Source organism: Cyclospora cayetanensis, unplaced genomic scaffold (genome assembly GCF_002999335.1).
Source record: "Cyclospora cayetanensis isolate NF1_C8 unplaced genomic scaffold, CcayRef3 CcayRef3_contig_148, whole genome shotgun sequence".
Taxonomy (NCBI): Eukaryota; Apicomplexa; class Conoidasida; order Eucoccidiorida; family Eimeriidae; genus Cyclospora; species Cyclospora cayetanensis.
In genome coordinates this window covers 29608-52494 of record NW_020312090.1, presented here as the reverse complement: position 1 = coordinate 52494, position 22887 = coordinate 29608, and the positions used below count along the sequence as shown (strand labels likewise).

General features: G+C 53.8%; 4 protein-coding genes and 1 non-coding gene across 5 annotated transcripts; 1 reads left to right on the top strand and 4 right to left on the bottom strand.

Annotated features, from left to right (window-relative positions):
* Window positions 1-1426: 1426 nt before the first annotated feature.
* Window positions 1427-5025, bottom strand: LOC34618960. The gene is made up of 9 exons (XM_026336790.1): window positions 4695-5025; window positions 4373-4604; window positions 3632-4246; window positions 3081-3393; window positions 2740-2862; window positions 2448-2544; window positions 2047-2220; window positions 1710-1911; window positions 1427-1490 (listed from the first exon to the last, which is right to left on the bottom strand). Exons 1-9 carry the CDS (start codon window positions 5023-5025, stop codon window positions 1427-1429), a joined length of 2151 nt encoding a protein of 716 aa, XP_026192575.1.
* A 1863-nt stretch (window positions 5026-6888) lies between these two features.
* On the top strand, window positions 6889-8776 carry LOC34618961 (ATP-dependent zinc metalloprotease FtsH 2). Its single transcript, XM_026336788.1, has 5 exons — window positions 6889-7153; window positions 7321-7681; window positions 7904-8022; window positions 8310-8416; window positions 8660-8776. The coding sequence occupies exons 1-5, from the start codon at window positions 6889-6891 to the stop codon at window positions 8774-8776; spliced, it is 969 nt and encodes a 322-aa protein (XP_026192573.1).
* Window positions 8777-10719: 1943 nt separating this feature from the next.
* Window positions 10720-14315, bottom strand: LOC34618962 (probable protein phosphatase 2C 21). Its single transcript, XM_026336787.1, has 8 exons — window positions 13680-14315; window positions 13085-13253; window positions 12657-12743; window positions 12125-12328; window positions 11788-11972; window positions 11450-11561; window positions 11047-11206; window positions 10720-10801 (listed from the first exon to the last, which is right to left on the bottom strand). The coding sequence occupies exons 1-8, from the start codon at window positions 14313-14315 to the stop codon at window positions 10720-10722; spliced, it is 1635 nt and encodes a 544-aa protein (XP_026192572.1).
* On the bottom strand, window positions 12540-12643 carry LOC113147170. Its single transcript, XR_003297372.1, has one exon. It is a non-coding gene; the product is annotated as a U6 spliceosomal RNA (small nuclear RNA).
* A 6269-nt stretch (window positions 14316-20584) lies between the features above and the next one.
* Window positions 20585-21991, bottom strand: LOC113147167. The gene is made up of 2 exons (XM_026336786.1): window positions 21489-21991; window positions 20585-21326 (listed from the first exon to the last, which is right to left on the bottom strand). The coding sequence occupies exons 1-2, from the start codon at window positions 21989-21991 to the stop codon at window positions 20585-20587; spliced, it is 1245 nt and encodes a 414-aa protein (XP_026192571.1).
* Window positions 21992-22887: the final 896 nt, after the last annotated feature.

Here is a 22887-nt window from a genome sequence, read left to right as displayed (position 1 = left end):
ATAGCAGCATCAGGAGCAGGAGCAATAGCAGCAATAGCAGCATCAGGAGCAGCAGCAATAGCAGCAATAGCAGCATCAGGAGTTGGAGCAGCAGCAAGAGTAGCATCAGGAGCGGCTATGTTTCTTCAGATTCTCATGCAAGGCGTTTGCACGTGTTGCAGTGTGTGGCCGAGGGGGAGATGCCGTGCGGTGGCGCGTACAGTACTAGCAGCAGAGGGGATACCTTTAGAGTCAGCCTGGAGGGGCGTCTGCTCTGTGCTATGTGGTTGCAGAGTGGGGGCCATGTGAACAAGCAGCCCGCAGTTGCTGCAGGGGAGGCCTTGAGGCTTGCATTTGACTTTAGGGGGTGTCAGCTCCCCACGTACCAGGTGACGGTTGCTCTAGCCGTGGTAGAGCAGCAGCTGCTGCAGCAGCACCAGCAGCAGGCACGCACTGTGTGGGGGCAAAGCGAGTTTGTGTTGCACAGAGACACGGTATCGCTCATGGCTTTCGCGCCGCCAGCCCTTCCTCCGTCCTTCACCTCCGATTTGCTGCAAGTGTCGTACTCCCTTGTGGTCCAGTTTACTTGCCCTCTACTAAAGCACGCGCAGGAGGAAGAGCAGCAGCGCAAGCTGCAGCCGCTACCCGCCAAGGTGAGGCTATCCGACGTTGCGAATTTGGTTTGGGAGCTGCCCGTGGTCGTCACTCCGCCTGGGGAAGGGGCCACTCCGCATGAGCAGCAGCAGCGGCAAGAAGAGCAGCAGCAGCAAGAGGCGTGGGGGGACGTGAGCGTACCCAGGCACTGTTCTGGTGATGGCACACTGTTGGGCTTTGCTGCTGCGCGCGCTCGTCGCGAGCTGGTGCTCTAGTGCGAATCCCTAGGACGCTGTGTGAGCGTGCAGGCACTGCGCCTGGTATGTAGGTCTAAGGTTACGCAAAGGAAGGGGGGAAAATCGCGCGTTCTGCAGCAGCAGCAGGGGGCTGTGGCTGGGCTGGAGGCTTCGTGCAGTTCTTTCTAGGGCCCTTCGGAGGAGGGTAGCATGAGGGAACAGGGTCTAGAGAGGGGGGGAACGACACCGTGGCACGAGGGAAGGCAGGCACCAAGGGCATAATAAAGGCTTAAAGAAAGACGGCCAAAGGGCTGGACGCAAGCAGATGAGGAAACGGAACTTGCAGGGCAGAGATTAATGTAGTGCGCGAAAGAGACAAATAATGTCAACGTGTCTGGCGCTCCTCCTAAGGCTCCGCCTTAGGAGGAACGCCTTCTTAGGGGTGTGGCACAAAGGCCAAGAGAGCCGTTCTGGCTCCGCGCATATTACTCGACCAGCACAATGCTGCGGCTCCCGTCATGTCGAGCAGCAAGAGATGCTGCTACAGTGGCTGCTCGACAAAACAAGAGGTTTTAAGCAGAGATTCCCTGTGGGCTATCGAAAGCGCATGAAAAACGTTATAGAGCATTATTTTCGACGAAGAAAGGATGGCGGTCGATGCCCTGCATCCACTCGCGCCAGCTGCACATACATACACCCGACGGAGCAGAAAACGCAGGAGCACAAAGCACAACACGACGCAACACATAATTTAAAAGGGAGTCTTCCAAAAGCAATAGTACCGGAAGCAGCAGCAAGAACTATCGCGGCATCAGACGACACATGGAGTGTTGCTCTGCTTCTTCTTTTTGGGGAGAGTATACGGATGCTAGCACAGCAACTCTGAAGAGTTTGACATACATAGGGGTGTTCAATGTATGCGCGACTGAGGGGTAAATGGTGGAATCCTTGAAGGCCGCGATAGTTTCTGCGATAGAATCGAACTCAACTGCAGGAAGTTCAGCCAAACGTGCCCGTCCGTTGTTGTATGCATCGTAACATGGCTGCAACAGGAGCAGCAGCAATGGCAGTTGCACAAAAGCACGAACTACAGAAGAGCGCCCTAGCGAAGGCACGAGATATGTCTACGGCTTTAAAATTTGTGCAGATGTAAGAAGCTGAATGGAGCATGTTCACATTGCCGTGGACTCCTAGCTGCCATTTCCGCGATCGCTCTCGACGATAGTGTGAATTGTGCTTGCATGTGTGTCTCGCTTCCTGTGTTGAGCAAGTAAAGGCGAAGCCAGTGAGGTCACCTGTAGCAGGAGCAGGCCTTCCGCTGGAGCTGTGTGCAGGAAGGCGGCGGCTCGTGAAGTAGCAAAACGAATGGCAGAGACTGGTGCGGTGCCACGGCATATCTCGATTGCCAGTCCTAGACGCATGATCGGGAAAGAGAACCGACAAGAAAACTATGGCCCCCCTCATCTAGATCACACGCACTACAGAAAAGACGGGCTGTGAGTGCAGCGTCAGATCAAAACCTTGCAGTGTCAGAAGCACTCCACGAGAGAAGAAAAAAGGGGGAGGCACAGTCATTCTGCCTGCCTGTGCCTCCCCCTTTTTTCTACGCCACACTCAAACCCCCACGTTCGAGCGCACCCATCATCTTGCGGATTTGGTTATAGAGGAAAGACTGGCCTTCCAGTCGCACGATCGCCACGGGTTCTTCGTTTCCGGGGAGCTTTCCAAGCTTCACCTGTTGCAGTGTAGACCGCTCCTCACTCATGATACGAGCATCGAGTGCGCTACTTCATGCCGGAGGAGTTGAAGAAAAGACTCACGAACGGCCCCTCAATGAATCCCTACGGATGGCGGCGATCAGTAGGAGACAAAGAGTCTCGCATTGGGGTGCCCTACCCTCCCTAGGGTTCAGATTTAGGAGTTGGCTCACTGTGGCGGAATGTATGTGTCTTTTGAAAGCTGCAGGATTCTTATCCTTGTTTTTGCTCTTTCTCGTAAAATTGCGGTAGCAGTGCGTCCCTTCGTAGAGTCGCATCACCTTCCCCAGTCGATCCTGAACAGCAAAACACAGGCCACACACCGGATATCCAGGACTGTGGGGTGTGTTGCATGCAGTGCTTGCTCCTCCCCCTCAGTCGCTAAGCGGCTGCGAGCCTTGTTTTCCGTGGGCAGGAGAGTGTGGGGCCCTAGAGTTGAAGTTTCAAGCCGCAGGCTCCTGGCACAACACCCTTGGCTCTTGTGCTCCAGGCTTTAAGCGGCTATATGTCTTACGATAAGGTCCTCTGGTGCAACCTTGGCAGGGATATCACGATACAACGCAATACACTGGGGAGGAAGTTCACTGCTCGCAGGGGGAGCCTCAGCTGGAATTTCTGCCGCTTCCTGTACCAATACCCCTCTTGGGATATCTGCCGCGGAATCTTCCAAACCAGCGCACGTTGGGCCGTCTACGGGAGCAGCTGCCGTTGCTTTTTCCGCTTGCATGCACTGGGTATGACGCGCCTTCAGATCCGCCCTAATGGCCACCGGTTGGATAAGCCAAAGCGGCAAGACGTATTCGTAGACACGGCGAGAACAGCTCACTCTAAAGGGGCAACAACAAGCAGCACACTCTTGAATTGTAGACATTTTACGAGGGGCAAAAGGTATCATTACCAACAGTGCCGGCAACGGTGGCACCAAACGCCGTCACAGGAAGAGCGAACTCCAAACAAACATGCGCAGTCTTATGTATTCTCCCTCATACGTACTCCCCCTCATATTCCTTCCATCGCGAAACCGTGAATGCGAATACCATATGCCCTCTATACCCTATTTCAGACCTGGCATCGAAGTTCTTGGTAACAGGGCGGATGTCGAAGCAGCGGATATCCAGAGGCAGCTCCTTATTAAGGCGCTGCAGGAGGGCAGCCACACGCTGCTGTTGCCACGCAGCAACCGCCTCCCTATCGGCTGGGCAGGCTACTCCCAGGGAAAGAGACTGACACTCCTCATCAGACGCGTCAAGAAGCTGCTGCTCTGCTAAACACTTCCCAGGCTGCTGCTCGTCTCGTCTTTGCTCGTCTTGTCTTCGCTCGCCCTCCCCCTGAGCTTCCTGCTCCGGATCTCTCTGCGCCTTCTGCTGCTGCTCTTCTCTGCCAAACGCCACGGGTCCTAAGGACAGCCTCAATGCCACAGCATTAGACGCTGCATGAACGCCCTTGTCTGTTCTTGCTGCTCGAGTCCATTGGAGCCGCTGCAAGCACCCAAAGTGCTCTGCGGCGATGCCACCGCTGCGTACCAACGCAGCCTCTAACTCCCCCTCCACCGTTCGCAGCAGCTGCTGCTGCTCCTGCTGCTGCTGGAATTCCTCGTCACCTGATGAGGCATTGGCCTCTGCAGAATTTCCGTCCACTTGAAACTGCTTTTGAAAGCCGAAAAACCTGGATCCGTTGTACCTGTACATACAGACACCAAACCCTAAAATACAAGCGGTAGACCCCGTAGCGCAAACTTGACTTTGCAACTCCTTGCCCAATTAAAAGTACAAACTCCGTACCCAATTAAAAGTACAAACTCCGTACCCAATTAAAAGTACAAACTTCTTCTTTGGGGGTCTAGGTACCTTCATAGGCACCGCCTCTACTGCTGCCTGGTCCTGCGAATTTCCACTGGCCAGCTGCTGTTGCTGCTGCTGCTGCTTCATGAGGCGCTGCATGTGCTGCCGTATCTTTTCACCCCTCGAGCGCTTCCGTTGAGGCTCCCGGTGGGAGCCTGCACCATCAGCAGATCGCTTTTCCTTCGCAGGTCCAAAACCTTCCAGATGCCCTCCCCTCTCGTTTGTGGGTACTCCATTAGCAGCAGCGTCACTCCTACTGCCATGCCTGCTGCTGCTACTACTACTACCGTTTTTGAAGGGAACGCCGTCGCTGTCGTGAAGCGGGTTATGCCTCAGGGTTTCAGTCGCACAGGCCGCTGCCTTCTTGCCATTGCAGAATGGAAGCTTGGAGGGTGCCGATAAGCACTCATTTTCCACTGTAGGTGGTTCTTCTCCAGCCGCTCCACTTAGGGGTACTGCTGACGGCTCCTGCTGCACTGCAGGATGGGCATCCTCTTCATCAAGCAGCGGGTTGCACAGCATCTCCCGGGGTATCTTGAGAGCGACCTTTGGCCAACCACCGCTGCTGCTCTTCGTACTATTACTCGTTCCCTCGCCACTTAAGCCGCAATGATGCATGTAATCTGCCAACGTCGAAGCCGCGGGGGAGGAAGCAGGAGCAGAAATAAGCTCTAGAGATAACGTCTAAGTCCTGCAGCTTACAGAGGGCGGAGAGCCGATGTGCGGCTGGCCGCTCGATCTGTCAGCGTTCGGGGAGTTGCTTGCCTTCCTGCTGCTCCCTCTTGCCTATGATATCTTGGCAAAGATTAAAACTGAAGTAACCTTTTCAGTGGGCAGCGGGTGTGGGGCCAGGCATGCAGTGGCAGCAGTCGCGGCAGCAGTAGCTGCTGTAGCAGTTGACCGGGCATCTCCCGGGTGTATGGACACCTTCCACGCGAAAACAAACACGCATCAGCAGTGGTATCAGCTGCATATATTTCTTGCTTTCAGTGTTTCAGTAGAAGCCTTCGACAGGTACAGCGGGCCCCCCTTTTGCCTTGCTGCTGTTGCAGCAACTGCAGCCGCTGCAGCAACAGCCTCAGTCGCAGATGTAACTGTTTCGGAAGTAACAGCGGTTTCAGCTGCTTGGTCATTGGAATTTCAGAACGGGTTGGTGGCATTGAGGGACGAGACAGCAGAAACGGCTCCGTTGGTGGAGCAACAGCAGCTGCTGCTGGTGTTTAGCTGCAGCTGAGCGCGGGCCTGGCTACCTAAAGGGGTGATCCAGAGGGTATACCCGTGCTCTAATCCTGTTGTTTAGGCAATGGGGGCCCCAGCGACGCCTCCGCTCTGCCACAGGGGCCGCTGCCAGCACCACAGTCGAGTGCCCAATACCTGCTGCAGAGACAGCAGCAGCAGCAGCAGTCCTTCTGGCGACAGCGACCTTTCTGCGCCGAGTACCACGAGTGCCTCTTGCCCCCCGACCTCTCCCGTATCGGTTCCGGAGAGTTTTACGCCTCCAGCGGCTGCTGCTGCCACCCGAGTAGAAGGGGCAGCGGGCATCCAAGTTCGAGGTGGAGGGGGAACGCTGCACAAGCTGAATGCGTTGCTCCTCATGGGGTATTCTAGGCCGCTCTCCCGCCAGTCTTGGGACCGTCTCTGGGCTTCGCGCATTCTGTCTGGGGCCCTTTCCTTGGAGACTGGGCACAGAGTGTCTCTCCAGCGCGGGAGGCCTGAGTCAGAAGGCCGCCCCTCAGCAGTTGACAGCCACCCGCCGTCGGGCAGCTCCTTGACAGGGGAGACTCTGAAGCCTGGAAGTCGCAGACTTGTGGGCACCCTCGCGTCATGGGGTCCACCGATCGCTGCGTGGCTGCGCGAGTGGATGGGCCCGATCGCGTACGGCGCAGCTCTCGCCGTTTGTTGTGCGTTCATCCGCAGGCTGTTTTCCAGGGGGGGCGGTCCGCAGGAGGCCCCTTTCTCGCAGTTTCTTTTTTGGCTGAGGAGAGGCGATTTGCAGCACGTGTCGATACACCAAGTGGACTCGGAGCAGTTCGTGTACTTCAGGGTAAAGCCAGAAGTCTTGGGGGCGGCTTCGGGCGATGGACGGGAGAATGGGGGCCTCTCCAGAGGGGCGACACAGGGAGGGCCTCTTTCTACCGACTTTGTTGCAAAGATGCTTCCAGGAGCCGAGGGGTTGGTAGCTCAGTTGCTCGTGTCTGCTGTAGCCCGACAGACGAGTCTCTCCCGACAGGCCCCCGTTGTCGCTGCAGCTGGCGGCGATGCCTTGGAGGTTCAGGCAATGCCAACGAGCTTCTCGCTCTCCTTTTGTGACCTTCTGGTTCTTCTTGTCTCCATCAGTGGTCTCGCCATTGTTGCATGTGCGCCTTATTAGACCCCTTGGCTGTAGACTCTGAGCCCTGCGAACCCTGGCGCGTTCCGCCTCCTGCTTCGTTCGTAGAGTGCGCGTTTCGCCGTACGCCCACTGCGTGCGGCTCTGCCATGATGAGAAACGCTGCACGCCGGCGGCTGGACTGCGCGATTTTCCCCTCAGGTTCCCACTTCAACTGGCTGCAGCAAAAGCCTTCTTGGGGCAGAGCCGACGCTCGTGGGCTGCCCCCCAAGGTCACTTTTGCCGATATTGCAGGATCACGAGCTCTTAAAGCCCGTCTTTCGCAGGCGGCTCTACTTCTGACGGCTCCAGACGCATGCGGGGCCCTCGGAGCGAAGGCCCCAAAGGGCATCCTCCTAGAGGGGCCCACCGGCACCGGTGTGTGAGCTCAACGCCCAGGCTGCAGCGGCAAGAGTGCTTCATGCATGCATGCGGGCTTGCCTTTGAGCGTATGCAAGAAGGTTGTTTGTCTGAAAGCGCCCTCTGGCACAGTGCCTCTTGCGCATACTGTGTATTCATGCAGCTGCGGGTCGGGTTTCTCGCAGGTAAAACGCTGGCCGCACGTGCCTTGGCAGGGGAAGCAGGTGTTGCGTTTCTCTGGGGGAACGCCTCTTCCTTTGTGGAGGTGTTTGCTGGGAGGGGGGCGTCCCGTGTGCGAGCTCTCTTCGCGGAGGCGAGCCGCCTTGCTCCCTGCATCTTGTTCCTCGATGAAATAGACGCCATTGGCTCGCGTCGCGTGTCAGGAAGTGAGCGCGGATCAAAGTCTGCGGGTTGCAAGTGTACGGGGTGTATTATGTCTGCAAGGGAGAGGTGGAGGGGGCGAGGGGGTATGTATGCTTTCTTGAGTGGCGCATCCCTAGACCTTACCAAGAGTCCTGTGTTGTCAGGCTTCGATCTTGTGGACATGCGATTCATGGGGCTTGCGAATGCTCGCAGCGGGTGCATGCCAAGAGTATGTGCAAACCCTTAACCAGCTGCTGACGCTGATGGACGGCTTGGAAACCAGCAAAAAGTGGGCTAGAAAAGGCACTGGCGTTCGTCATCGTGTCCTGCTCTTCGGTGCGCCTCCCTTCACCGGGTGCAAGAACTCAGGGGGCGTCAAAATCTGACCCTGCGATTTGCATGCAGACCTATACTGGTGATGGCTGCGACAAACCGTGCAGACTGCCTGGACGAGGCCCTCCTAAGACCGGGACGCTTCGATCAAATCATCACAGTCAACCTGCCGGATGCACAAGAACGGTCAGGCTCTATGCATGTACACGCATGCATGCATATACGTATCTCTATGCATATATAATGGGACGCCCTCTCGGACCTCTAGTTGAGCAGCCGTTGTAAACCGGGTGAAAGCTGTGGCTTCTTAGTTTGTGTCAAGTTGCGAGCCCATGTGTAGCTGCATATGTACGTCTAGAAACCCCCAAGCCTAGGTGCGCATGTGACCTCCTCGGTTCTCTTTGAGTGTCTTCTTCGTTGCTTCTTAGGGAAGCCATCCTGGCGCTGCACTTCCGCGGGGTGTCTGTGGACCCTGAAGTGTCTCTATGGAGTCTTGCTGCCGCAACTGATGGCTTTTCGGGAGCCTGCTTGGCCGCTCTCTGCAACGAATCAGCGCTGCTGGCGGCTAGGAAAGGCCTATCAGCCGTAGGCTGCGTGGAGGTTGAGGAGGCCCTCCGAGACATGCGGGCTGCAGGCAGAGGGAGAGCTAGCAATGCTCTTGCTGCTGCCACTGCCGCGGAGACAAAGGCAGCAGCCGCAGCAGCGGCTGCTGCACAACAGCTCTTGCAACAGCAAAGCAAACAGGGCAGCGCCAATAGGCGCAGAAAGTTTCGGTTCCAAAGCCCCCAGGTATGATACATATACTTAAGGCCTTTAAAAGTTTTGAAGCTCGCCCAACAGGGGCCGGCTGAGTACAGTAGCACTTCTTCCGTCCAGACAACGAAGAGGAACTCTAGATGCCCCTCATGTGCGCGTGTGGGTGTTTCCTCAGACTTCTCGGAGTGAGGCGACACCCATTCACAACGCAAGCACCACTCGGCCTCGCGAACACCAGCTGCAGGACGATGCCGAGGAACAGCAGCGCATGACTGAGCTGCAGCTGCGTGGTGTGCAAGAGGGTCTCCTTCGCCAGTTGGAGGCAGTCTCGAGAGCGGCCCCTAGGCTGTCAGCGGGGCTGAACCCCTGTTGATTACTAGGCCTAGGTCGCCTCGTGTGGACTCCTAGAACCCCTTCAAAACCAGGCGCTTTTCGTGAGGTGTAGCAAGTGACCAGCCAGCCGAGTGGCTGGGTGTTTGAGCAGCGACATAGGGCACAACGCGCCAAGCTCGGCTAGCCAGGCGAACACCACCCCGCTGCCTGCTGGGGTCACTGAGCAGCAGCAGCAGCACCTAGCAAACCGTAGCCACGCAATCGATCAACTAGCTAGCCGGCTCCTATCCAAGAAGCAAGGGCACACAATGGGTCAGGGGAAGGGGGGCCGAAGCACGATTCATCCTTGAATATGTGACAGCCCCAATCCTCTGTCTATACACACTATCATACCAAAAATAATACGCTCTCTGTAATGCGCCCTAACTGCAAGACGCGACGGCTAAACCTCAATGTATCTACCCTGCCTGAAAATTAGAAACCCTCGAGCTGCATCCCCACTCTATTTTCCAAACACCACGCCGTGCCCTCACTGGTTTTAAGCATTTGGCTTTCGAGCAGCTCTTGCTGCAAACGAAAGCCATTGAGGTTTCCGGCATTAATCACGGGGGGTATCGGGGGAAGGCCTGATGAAGAATGGCCAAGCTGGCCCCCAAGGGCAGATACATCCTCACGTGACCACGCAACTACATGTTCAAACACAAAGATACGTAGTGAGCATTGGTGCAGGAATGCGAACGACAGAGCGCGACTGGAGAGACACTATAGTTCCCATCAAACAGCCAAATGCCAACGGAAGAGCTGAGACGCGGCTCGTCGCCCCGTCCCATAGGGTTCAAATAATACATCCCATTCGAAGCAGGTTCTATTGGCATCGTTGCTGCCTCTACAGCTGGTGCGCCAGCTGAAACCTCCACTCCAGCTCTGCTGTTCGGAGGCCCCGTTGTCTTGTGCACGGAAGAACAAGTCCAAGAGATCATCCAAAAGGGGGGCGTAGAATGGGAGGAAGTTAAGGGCAGCTGGGCAAACCCCGATTCTCCGTACTCACAGATATAGATAAAGATGCCACATGGTAGTACTGGAGAAAGTTGCTTGAACGTGACTCGCTTCGCAGTGCCTGGAATAAGTATGACCAAGGGGGGCCAGCCACTGCTTCGTCATCGCAGCACTCTGGCACGGAACATGAACCCCGATTTCTTGAAACCCTAGCCCTTTCTGGCCTCTTGCAACAAATAATAGTCCATCAGCACACCATACCATGCTATGCACGATCGACACAGAAAATACATCCTGTGTATACACAGGTATATACCTAATCATCCATAGGCACGTTCACGTGGAAGAGTTGCACATACACAAAGATAAACCAAGGCATACCTCCTCGCCTATCTGTTTCCACATCGTCCGACTCGCACGTAAAAAGAATGCAAAACGCAGGGCCTTTCATAAAATTGGTTAGTATCACGCCAGTTAGCGTGAAGCCCGTAGGCGTCCAGTGAAAAATCTGGAGACTCCCAGGCCGTTGCTCCGCCATCTCAAGCGCTCTACAGCGTAATGAGGTCCGACAATTCTGGCTTCATCGGGCCCTTCTGTGCCTCAATGCTGCCATCTGCCGCTTCACTCAAACCTGCGGGGTCTTCAGACACAATGTATCCTGCAGCGTAGCAGTTCAGACAAAAAGCTGCCCAAAGCTTAGAAGCAAAGGCTAAGCACCACCGCCGATTCGACTTGCTGCCGCGGGGGCCTGATGGAGAATGAAACCGGACATACCCATACCCGTGACAGCAGCTGCAGCAGCATTAGGGAGCCACATAGCACGCACCGTTAACAGTCACTTCAAAGCGCCGCGACCTTCGCTCCTTGCGCAGGCCATCATGAAACCTACACGCAAAGCATACACTCCAAGCGTCTCTGAAAATGTGCAAACATCCATCAGCCATCCTGGACTGGGAGGAGGCAAGACATCCACACAGCGGAGACAGGTTGTGGATACACCAACACAGACACGCCAACCGCGTGAAGGTGAGGCATAAGACTCGAGAAGAGAGATAATGTTGCCAGTCAGCATGCTCATAGGCGATACACACACGCTACAGAGCCTAGGAAGTAGTATACGAGGCCCCTACCTGGTAAGCACGACAGAAATGTTATCTCCCGAAAGCGACTCATATGCGTGCTCAAGCAGCTTCACCCCAGCCTCCGTGAGGTCGTCTCCGTGCCCATAAAGCAGCTCTATCATGAAGTGGGAAACATATAGCCAGTTCATGGCATCCGGCTCAAAGACCCCTGATGACGGATGCACGCACGAAGAGACACACCAACAACACGCCATGAGAAGAAAACGCCTCCACGCGAAAACAGAGGGCGAAGGAAAAGGGTATACAAAACCGAGACGCTGTTCTCCAGGGTAAGACACAAAAAGCCACACACAGAGGGCGAAGGCAAGCACAAGTCAGGGAGAAGCAGACAGAGAGCAGACGGGAGAAGAGTCCGATACACGAGGAAGGCGAGATGAGAGAGCCCACTGACCGTCACAAGCGAGCATCAAGACGTCTCCCGGCTTCGCATAGAAAGTGTGCACCTCTGGCACTGCCACCACGCGCTGCTGCGTTGGGCCCAGCTTCTTGGTTGCCTTAAAAGCCTGAAAATGCCGCAAAGGCGATAGAGGCCACAATCCTGTATCTCAATGCGTAGGTCCCCGATGCAATGCAACATACAACTTCGCGGCAACTCTGCCGCGCGCCCATCTTACACACAAGGAAAAACCCCAGGCAGGAAGCAGCCAGGAGCTTCACTCACACACATCATGCATCTGCCGCACTGGGCGGCTGAGACAGCAGCAGCATCTGACGCAGCAGTGAGCGCACCCCATCTCCGAAGGCCCTAGAAAGCGCCAAGATGCCGTCTACTCTCGGTACAGTGCTGCTGGAGTAAGACACGAATCCTCCTGCTCGCTGAATGCGTTCGAGCTCCTCGAAGTCTGTGGGCTTATGATCTCTCGACAAGATGGTGAAGGTTCCGTCGGCGTGCAACAGCGTCGCACGAGAATCCCCTGATCGCAAGCCACAACTCTCCAAAAATTCAATCTTCAACCCGATGACCGCACCCCTAGATCTTGAACGGTACACGCATCCCGTTTATGAACGGCACTGGATTTTTGACTGCCCGGCTGGCTTTCAAGTTTTCTGATCATGGCCGGCTTACCAACATTGGCGACGGTGACAAGGAAGCCGGGTGCTGTGGGCCCTCCCAACTTGATGAGCTGAAGGGGCCCCTCGGAAACCCCGAGCTTGTCGGCTTCTTCTAGCTTCTGGTAGAGCGTCACCGCACAGGTGGATTGAATGACTTCTCTGCCAGCTACTAGCAGTTCCCGCGACTCCTCCAGCTCCTCTATCAGCGCAACTATACCTACGTGCAAGCCCGGAACAAACCCAAGAAAAAAATCCAATCCATTTGCATGGCGTGGAATGAGTCATAACCGGACAGGGAAATGTCGGCAATGATGTCTTAAAGTCTGTGATAATACCCCGAGCAGTTGAGCAGAAACTGCTCGGAAGCACATGTCGTAAAAAGCGCCTTTAACGAAGCGGCGGTGAAAAGGACAAAAACAGACACTGCAAAAAATTGGTTCCGCTTCTCGATTTGTGGGAGTCCCCCTTGAAAGGGGCCATGCAAAGCTGTTCTCTGGATCGTTCCGATTTCAATAGATGACATCGATGCATCCCTCGCACCGCACCTGTGGATCCTGCTTGACGTGTTGATGTGGCTCCGAGAATCTCCTCGTCTAGAGCAAGAAAGGCATCCCGCAACGCTTCCGGGGTCGCTACATGTAGATTGCCTGAAAGCGACACGAAAAGCCGCAATACCTGCAATCAGGGGTGGTCCTTCGGAGCACAGTGGGAGGCGTGTTGAGGCGGAGATTCTTCGTGAGGCCTTCAGCAAGTCGAAGCAAGAGCGAGCGAATATGGTGCAGAGGCATCTGGACAGGCACTAAGCGCGCAGAGGCAGCGCTGCAACATCCAGGAAAGTTGGAGCTGTGGCGATACAGAGGGCAGAGTCACAGGAGATTCAGATGCGGAAAACCCGTGTGCGAAAAAATGCGAAGCGAAACCGTTACCCAAAGAAAGGAACCCTAAAATGAAGGCGCAATCGACACATACACACAGGCAGACCCCGAAACGGCGAGAAAAGCTGATAGGCAAGGTGAAGGCTCACTGAGGAATCTATGCATATTCTCTGAGCAGTACTTGGAGGTTGAGAGGCCCCCGTGTCCATCAAAGAGGGCTTTAAGGAGGAACGGCGAATTCGGAAGAGCCGCATCTACCACCAACGCCTGAAGCGAAGACGCGCACACGAAGCATCGAATAGGGGGCAAGACAGCTGAAGCTTCCTCCTCGAGGAGGCAACAACGCAGAGCTCTTCATCCCGGGAAAGAAAAAGGGTAGAGAGAAGAAAATACAAAGCGGTGTGAAGCGATTCCTCTAGGGCCAACAAAGGCGCGATGTAAAAAAACCGCATCGAGTTCGTCAGATGAATAAGTGTTGCATAGGCACATTGAAGCAAGCGTCCGAAGACTCGGAGAAAAAGACAGGTATGCATGGATGTAACAAGCAATCATGGAGAGCAACAGAGGGAGCATAGGGGGAGGGCAGAATAGCATCTTAAGGGCACAGAGGTTGCATCTCTTGGAACTAGAAAATGCAACCGGAACACCCTCGGCAGCGGCGCGCTATTAAGCCTATCCCTAAGCAGCACTCACGTCCTCATCTTGTTCTCTTCTTCCACACATGGTAAGACCCACTGACGAGAGATGTCCACCCTCTGTCTCGACGGCCTTCTTGAGTCTCGAATTTGGGGATGGATCTGCACTAAACTGGTCTTTGAGCAACAGCTTCGCTAAATCCCGGCGAACAGAGAAATCAGCGGAAAAAGGTTCCTTTGAGGCATTCTCTGAAGATCCTCCCACCCCGTCGAAGGCGGAGAGTTTGGCATTATTTTTCTTAGGAGACGAGGACTGGTCACGAGAAAGCGGACGAGCCAACTGGGAAGCTTGCACCCCTTCTAAAAGTTTCATGACGCCTGACGACGGTTCAGAAAATGAGAACAGAGCAACATCATCACCTGATTTTGCTCCGCTCGGGCTGCTCCAGTGCTGCTGCTTGGAAGCGTCTTTTTCCTCGGTTTCCGCAGATGTCGCGCCCATGAAAATACTTTCTGCTGCAGGTGGCTTGCTGCTAGAGACATCCGTCTTCTGTTGGGGCCTGTGGGCTCTGCCCACCCAGTGGCTGTGGCTCTCATTGGGGATATCGAGTCGGCGTTGCGCAGCGTAAGAGGGGATCGCGAATAAGCCCAGAAATCCGAGGGTTACCTGCAGTAGCAGGCTTGGAAGCACCATCATCCGGCAACTGATGAACATACGGTATCAGAAGAAGAATACCGGACGGAAGTGCAGTTGAATGCCGCTTGGCGTTAACAGGCCTGAAGTGGCTGCTTGCCCTTGGCTGGACTTTCTGAAGGGCTCCACAAGTATTGGGCGGCAAGAGGGTCGGAAGGAATGAAAGGAAGAGAGACCAGAATAGCGCTATGGATGGAGAAACGGACGGAAAAAACAACGACGGTGCGAGACTGAGGGACGAAAGAGGGCAAGGGTATGCGCTGTGGCACCCTGAATTCGGCTCGAATCTGTAAAACCCAGGACACAGATTCTACAGACTGGCGCCTAAGCTTTCAAGTTTTGAATATTGAGGCATGGAGGGAAAGCACAGCCGCCAGGGGACGCCTGAGAGCAACAGGGTGAAGGGCAACAGCAGGGAAGCAGGAGCCCCGCTCCCAGAGAAATTTTTTTCCCCCCGATCAGTATCTGCCTGGTGGCACCAAGAAGAGAAATTCAAAAAATATAAACAGGAAAATTGGGTTCCCGGGCACAGATGACAACTTAGCCCACTCAGCCATTTGCTGCCATGCTTTGCAGCAGCGCAGGGAGGGCCCTCGATAGGCCCCCCTTTCCCTCCCGTCTATTTTCCACGAATTTAACCTGTATATAAGTAGATGACTTTAACGAAGCCTTTATTATCGAGGAGACAGAGTCAGAAAGGACGTCTCCCATGAATATCGCATTGTCGGTAGACGTGCCAAGAACACGCAGTCTTTCTGGCTGCAAAGCAGAAGACACGCTTCATTCCAGTTTCTTTGCTCCACCGTTTGCTTGTCTCGTGGGGCTCCTGCATCTTGTGTAGCTGCTACTTCATCTGAAGCCTAGAAGGCGCTTCACTAGAGCTCCTTTGATCCCATCACCCAGTATGCGAAAGGCCCTTCAACCTGTGTTGTTCAGGGCCATTCAGTCAAACAGAAGCGCTTAAGCAAACAGCCCAGCGTGTTGCCCTGGTGCTGGGGTGACTGGACTCGCAGTACAGGCGGGTATTTGCGACCTGAGGGAGCTTTTTTTAAAGAACCGTGTGATACTCCATCTACGGTTTACCTAGGGAGGCAATTGACTCCAAACTGAATACAAACACTATTTAAAACTAAAAGCTGTTCTCCTGAAGAACTGCTGTCTACCTCTGCCCGCGCCCCATGGAGTTCTTGATATGAGGAGAAAAAAACAGCTAGACGCAAGTACCTGCACTCTCCGGGCACTTTGAGCATCCACAGGTATATGCAAATAGCATCTAGCGTACAAACACACAGTGTTGCGTCTCTTTGTACCCATCTGACAGAACCCTGCAATAAATAAGATACAAGAATACACAACCTCAATAGTCAATGCTTTGTAATCCTTTGTACAACAACAGTTACATTTGGGGCAGAGGGAGGCAGCAGTTCTTCAGGAAACACTCTCTGGTTTTTACTCATGTTTTATTACGTCTGGAATCAATGGTCTTCCCATACAGACCGTAGATAGAGGCGGACGTCTGCAGACCTAAAGCGCGCATACATTTGAGAAATGTACTTGTTTGAACTAGCTCAACAACGGCAAGAAAAGCATCATTACTTGGCTGCCAAAATGCTTATGGGTACGTCGGTCATGCTATGCCGACCAGAAAGGTATGATGGCCGCAAGCATGGGCAAGTTCCCGAGGAGTTTACTAGTCAGCCGTGGAGGTGCCCTGGCAATTGACAACCATAGGGGGGATCCTTGCTGCACGTTGCTTAGGGGTAAAATCAGTTTGATACTTGACATATTTACACAGAGGAAGTTGGCTGTTTGCAGGGATTACAACGTTTCAAGTATCCGTACAAGCCCTGAAAATGGAAACCGCCTCAGCAGTAGGCCATGTCAGAACTGAGGAACTGAAGAAGCCCAGGCAAGGAACTCTAGGAAATCTACCAATAGATTGGCATACTAATCGCTTAAGGGGGCAAATCACTCCATCCTAGTGGGCTACAGCTTCTCGGAAACACCAAATTATTGCCTATATTTCTTATCACTTCACCGAAACCAAGCAGCGGTAGCCAGTGCGGGAAAAGGAACTCCATGCCGTGTTGTGAGGTGAGATAAGATGCAAGCACCATTTACACGGTCATAGATTTACTTTGCAAATCGACGCCCTGATTTTAACATACCGTACAGTGAACTGTCAGGACTTTGCTGATCCTAGAGGTGTTCGCTAGGTTGGTCGTCTCCTACAGTGCGACTTTACAGTAAGGTATAATAAGGGCATCTCACCAACATGGTCACCGAGGCGTAAACGCGATGCTTCAGCGGTTCAGCAATGTGCAGCACAACCGCTCTACTCCGTAATCATTCACGATTTCTAGCGCAGTTGCGCATTGTGTGTTTTCTCCCATGCATCCACTATTATTGAATAAATCTATATAAACAAGGATCAAGCACTACCACGTAGACGCTGACCTGGTGTGGTACACAGCTGAGCGGGGAATCAGTCACTTGAACGCCCTGACTTCACTCTACAGGCCCATTTTGCACAAATCACATTATCATCTTGTTTTGAATAACTGGGGTGATTCACAATACACCTGAAAGGTCACAGGGTCATCCTGGTAGCCTGTGATGCGTCCCGCCGCAAAGGAGTATGCACTGTCATATTCAGCTTGGCAGGCGCCGAACCCACGCTATTATCCTAGATTTGGCCTTTCCAAAGCCTTCCAGCTCCTAAGAGAATTTGGACTATTATCACAGTGCACTTTATTCTTAGACTGTCAGAGATCAGCGTAAGCGTCCATTTCATCCCCTGCTTTAGCTATATCAAGGCCCAGGTAGTGGCTCGAGTATTTTTAAATAATATGTGTAACCTTTACGGAATCCTTAGAAGCATCATTACGGCTAGGAATCCGAAGTATGCTTGTGGGTGACGGCGTGCCTCTGCGACCCGCCCTTACATCGGCCCTAGCATGACCATTGGGAACCATCCTGTGGCAGATGGACACAGGAAGCGTGGCAACAGCATATTTTTGCTTAAGTTGACATATCTCGCCTGCACAATTCAACCACTTGGTCATACTTCCTTCGCTGCGCCGAATGGGCTAATAATACAGTGGCATGCATGTCTGCCCGTGCACTACGGGCATGCTTTCTCTACACTGAGCTCTTTTCCGAATTGGGAATGGACCCGGTGGTTCGGTGTCAGCAGTTGCCGTTGGGAGCGGGGGATTTAAAGGAAGAGTTGGCTAGTCCGCGCGAATGTCTGCACAAAGCTGAACAGAAACAAGTATGCAATATGAAGAACGACGGTCGGCTGTGTGTTTCGGCCCTGAGGATATGACTCTAGTGGATCGGCAGGCCGCAAAAGGTGCACTAAGCAGGTGGCTACAAAGAACTGCAGTCCCCTCGCTAATAAATGCTCTTTCTTGCCCCATCTCTTTCCCCTAAAGTTGGGGCAAAAGGACACTAGATACGGGTCCTCTGAAGAAATTTTAAGCTTCCTGAATTATTTTCAGACTTTTCTGCGCAGCTAAGCGACGCTCGTGGAGACCTAGGTTTCGCAAGGAGACGCGAACTTTGCTGGGATCTAGGAGTACTGAGCGCCGAGGATACGCTAGACGGGAGTTTGTAGTGAATCAGGTGGCGAAAGCCAGTCCCAGTGGTAGACAGAGGAGTAGCTGCGGGTCTCGTTGCCAGAGGTGAATTCGCGTTTTTGTTCGGTATCAAAGCTTGTCGCCATGGACAATATTCCTTGCCTCCATTGGTTGTTGTGGAAGGTTTACACTTTAGGGGTTATTTGGCTTCACAAGAGCTACCCGTATGGACTGAACCTGCGAGCGATGCAATAATACTCCACAGCATCAGGGTACGCAATAGCAGGAGTCGCAGGGGCTGCTGCTAGGGGGCACCTTGTAAACCCAACGGTACATATTTATACATACACTACCCGGTACAGTGGTAGCAGGACTCAGAGTCTGATGGATGAGTGTGACACTCGTATGAAAGCAAAATAGCTCGAGTTCAGCTCCTTTCATGCCTCATTGTATCTTTCTCAACCTATATCCCGGCCAGGCAGTGGCTCATATACACGTACCGCAAATACTGAAGAACTGGGCACACTATGGAGCGGTAGGGGTTCTCCGTTTCTGAGGAACTGAAAAGTGTAGAAACAAGGAGGTAAAGGCGAGGGAAAAGACTTGCAGCAGGGGGAAACAGAAATCGTGCTTGGACGGCTACTCTTGCTCGCCAAGAAAACTAAATACAAGAGGGACATAGCATCCACAAGACATAGATTGATGTGTATGCATCTGTACTTGCACTAGGCTCACACGACGAAAAACTCATGATAATGCCACAGTGTTGGAGGGGAAGAGCACAATAATACGCATTACCGTGTTCTATGGGGGGCTTGAGTGTACGATGGGGCTGCATGAGGCCCAGACACAGCTAATCGCATGCAGTAGCAAGATTCTTCGTCTCGGCATATGGCGAGCTAATGGCTTTTCACGTCCCGTTCCTTTTTCTGTCACTTGTGCCTCTGCTTTTTTAGCTGCTCTTGCTCCACAGAAACAAGAGTATGCGCAAGCGCCTTCGCTTGCTCCCCCTTTCCCCGTTCTGGGTTTCTTTTATTGCTTTTATTTCTCTTTGTTGTTTCTGTGGTGGCCTATTCGTTGCTTCTGGTGAGATTTGCGTCCAAACACTCAATTTTCAGGACGGCAGATCGAAGGCAAAGCCGAATCCGACACCTCGAAGAACTCTTGTGTTTGGAGGAGTTTGGACGCAGATCTTTCACATACCCTCTTAATATCGATGTGTTATAGCCTCCTTGGGGACCGCCATCGGTCTCCTTGCTTTCACAAACATTTTTGTGTCTGTCCCTTTTGCCTGTTCGCCTAAAACGTGCTGTTGCGGCGTCCCACTGCACAGCATCCGTCTTTCTGTATAAGTACATCTATGTATTCCTGTTTCTTTTAGCGCTTTTGTCTAACGCGCATTTGCATTTTTGTTTTTGCTCTGCCCCTCGGGGGCCCCCCCTATCCCCCTCCATCTCGACTCTTTCAGCAGCCGTGCGCGATGCTAGCCGCGAACCCTCCCTCGAGCAAGAAGGGGGGCCAGATCGTATGCACCATGCGGCCCCTCCTCGAATGCCTCCATCAGCATCAGCTGAGTAAGCCACAGCAGCAGCAGGATCAGAAGCAAGAGCAGCGTCTGGTGCCTGAGGGAGATATATCGCAGTGCCAGAAGGAGGTCCTCCTCTTTGAGAAGACCTGCAGCAAGAGTGTTGGCTATGTCCATGATAGAGATGGACTTGAGGATACACGCAGCGGGCTCTTCTCTGGCTCTAAGGCTTTGTAAGCTGCAAACCACACGTATAGCCCTTCATCTGGAGGATGGATGAGTCAATAAACACAGCCCAGTGGAGAGACCTCGGAGGTCCTCAGGGGATTTGCGTGTGAAGGGGCAGGTTTTCGTACGTTGAGTGCTTACAGCTGAAAGGGTGAGCCCCTCCTTTCAACTTAGGATCCACTGTGCCAACGTGGGGAGATTTCACTTACTGGCTAAAACACACACATGGAGCTGTCAGACCGAGCCAGCTGAAGCGAGGGCCACCGGAGTTGGGTCCAGTGGGCATACTGGGGTACTAGCTGGTTTGCCAGTGAGCTCGCCAGGGTGTTACAGTGGCAACTGGGCTGTTCGCTGGCGGCAACACAGTAAATTTTCCTGCTATTATCTTGAAATTATTGTGGGCCCCTTTATCTAGAAAGCCGCAGCACGACCTGCAGCTGACTGTCCGACGCTACAATGCTCTCCAACAATTGGCTCGCGAGTTACTCTCAAGCCTGCCCAGCTGCTTAGCGACAGCCCCACAGGTGGGTGATAACCTACCAGCCACAAGACATGCTACCAGGTTGTGCGACTCATGCTGATAGGCTGCCTTCCTGCTCTCAGGCCGAGGGTGGCTTTACGAGTTTTACCTGCTTACCGTGCCTGCAAACGTAGAGTGCGCGTTGAGCTGTTACGAACGATAGAAGACAGGTCACCGAGGACGCGACAGATCTAATTAGGAGATATCAATAGATAAGCATCAGGTTTAGAGCCCTGGAGAGGCTCCTCTCAATCTGAGTAGATCTCCTTATGTCTCAATGTAGAAATTGGCGTGGAGTGCCCCGCGCACAGTTCCCCTTTGAAAAGCTTTTTACAGATGTAGACCCCGCAACAAGCCCAGCCCTTCGCCGTCCCCACTTTGCGGTCTCTTTGTAAGAGGCCCCTCTAGGGCTCTGCTAGAAGGCGAGCGCGGTGATATCATACAGCGCAGAAAGACAATTGGCGGTGAGGGAGAAGAGGGGGTCAAGAAAAGAACTGATCATCGACAGTGTGGCAGTGAGCCAAGCAAACATGGAGGCGCTTGGTGTCGTATAGGTGCACTTGAACGCATGCAAAACTCCAGAACTCGCCTGTGCCGCTTGACCCAAGTAACACAACACCCGCCGACCCCCAAGGTGGCCCCACTGGGGATGCCCCACAGAGGAGGGGTCCCTCTGAAACACGGCAGACAATGAATACAGGTGGTCTTCTATCTTAGGAAAGCTTTTGGTGAAGTGCATGCCGTGGCCTAGAGGCAGCCTAATGGGGGCTCTTGGCACTGATGCTGCTGCTGTAGGGAATACCACGCCAGCAGGTACATGCTGCAGCTTCGAAGAGCAGGCATACGCAAGGAGCAGGCTCAGAGCCGCGTTGCAGATATTCCATTGAAGACATAGCAGCTGCCCCTCAATAGAAGATGCTAGAGGACCAGCATCGTAAGGCTCATCGAGAGACTCATCAGGATCTCCGAGGAGTTCCTCGGGTGCTTCAAGCACAGAATCCTCCTTTGAAGGCGGGGATGGACTCAACCACTGAGAGTCCAGCTGCGTGCGAAGGCGCAAGGCAGGCACTTCTGCTACCGCCGCTTCATCTTGCACTGCTGCCGATTCTGAATTTCGCTCTCCTGCTGCTGGTCGAGCTTGCATTGCTGTTTGGCGGCTGCAATCAGAGGCCCCCTTGGTGTGCGGACATGGACCCCCGCCTTCCCAAGCGAGCCGCTGGGGGGACGGCTTGTCTTGTTGCTGTTGCAACGGCTGCTGCTGGTGTGTTGGTGACTGTTGCTGTTGGTCCTGCTGCTGTGGCTGTTGTTGTTGCTCTGGCTGCAATGGTTGCTGCTGAGCCGGGCTATTGACCTTCTCTTGTAGTGCATCAATCTGTAGCGCAGTGTTTTTCCTGGTGCTCGTACTGCTATTGTTGCTGCTTCTACTGCTATGCCCTCCCTTTTCATCCTGGCTGCTGCCAGTCCCCGTGCTGCCAGCCGAAGCGGCAGTGCTAGGGGTGTTCGTACTCCCGTCGGCGCTGCTATTATCCGTAACGTTGCTGTTCAGAGCTTGTAGCAGGGTGCTGCTCCCAGGGCTAACAAGGTTGCTAGATAGGTAGTCGGTGTCGAATACAGACGGCAGTTCAGCTGCGCTGGTAACTTGCGCTCCTGCTTCTAGTACTGCTCCTGCTGATGATGCGTTTGTTGGATCTGTAACAGCGGAGGGCTGGCGCTCAGGGGGCGTTGCCGCTTCTTCTGAGGCACTCTGCAAGCCTTGCGTCCGTAGCTGCTGTAGCTCAGCGCTCGCGGGTGCAGTAGCTGCAAGCACCAGCAGGAGCAGCATGAACAATTGCTGACGCTGCCGGAGCAACCAGCGATGCTCAAAGCTGAGCCCTGTCATCAAGAAGGCCTCCGTGTTTCAAGGCATAGATCTGCAGCCCCCATCACGGCGATTGTGCAGGCAGCACAAGTAGCAGCGATCGGGGAGGTATTTCACTAGGCAGTCAGGTGGTTTCGCTTAATGGAACGGGGAGAGGGGATCCTCGACAGATGCTGCTGCAGCAGTGAGCCAGAAGCACCAACAGCGTAGCCCAAAGAATTATGCACTCATTTAGGAGCCGCAGCCACTTGTTCAGTCCTTGGGGGTCCCCGGGTGCTTGCAAGAGGCCTCTCCGGTGTATACTAGCAGGGCCCCCTATGTCGCTCTCGATTGGCTGAAGGCCATGAATGGCGCTGGCGGTCTCAAGGTGGTTGTTAACTTCCTTGATAAACAACGAGAACTGAGATGAGCAGAGCAATGCCGCTCACGCGGATGTTTGATATCGACGCCGTTTGCTGCCACTGGTGCAGCTGGAGCCGCCGCTGGCGACAAGGGTTCGCCGAGAAGGCCGGACAAAGCAGCACCACTGGTTATTCTGGTTTCAGGTTCCTTGCTACCTAAAGTTTGCGATTGTTTTATTCAAATCAGCTAAAAGAGGAAGCCATTTATGAGCAGGCCAAGCCGCGTGAGGAAAGGGAGCAGAATGTCGGTCACGCACAGACTTAGGCCAGCTACTCAGTATGCAGCGATCACCGTCTCTCGACCGGTTGCAGACCCTTGCAGTTAGTCTCCAACAACGCTGCATTTAGATGCTTTGTATTGCAAAGGCTTATGGGGATCCCTTTTGGCCATGGGCTTCCGTTACAGACCGGCTACTGAAGGAGACCAATTACGCTGTGGCCGGCGGATCTACGCAAGTA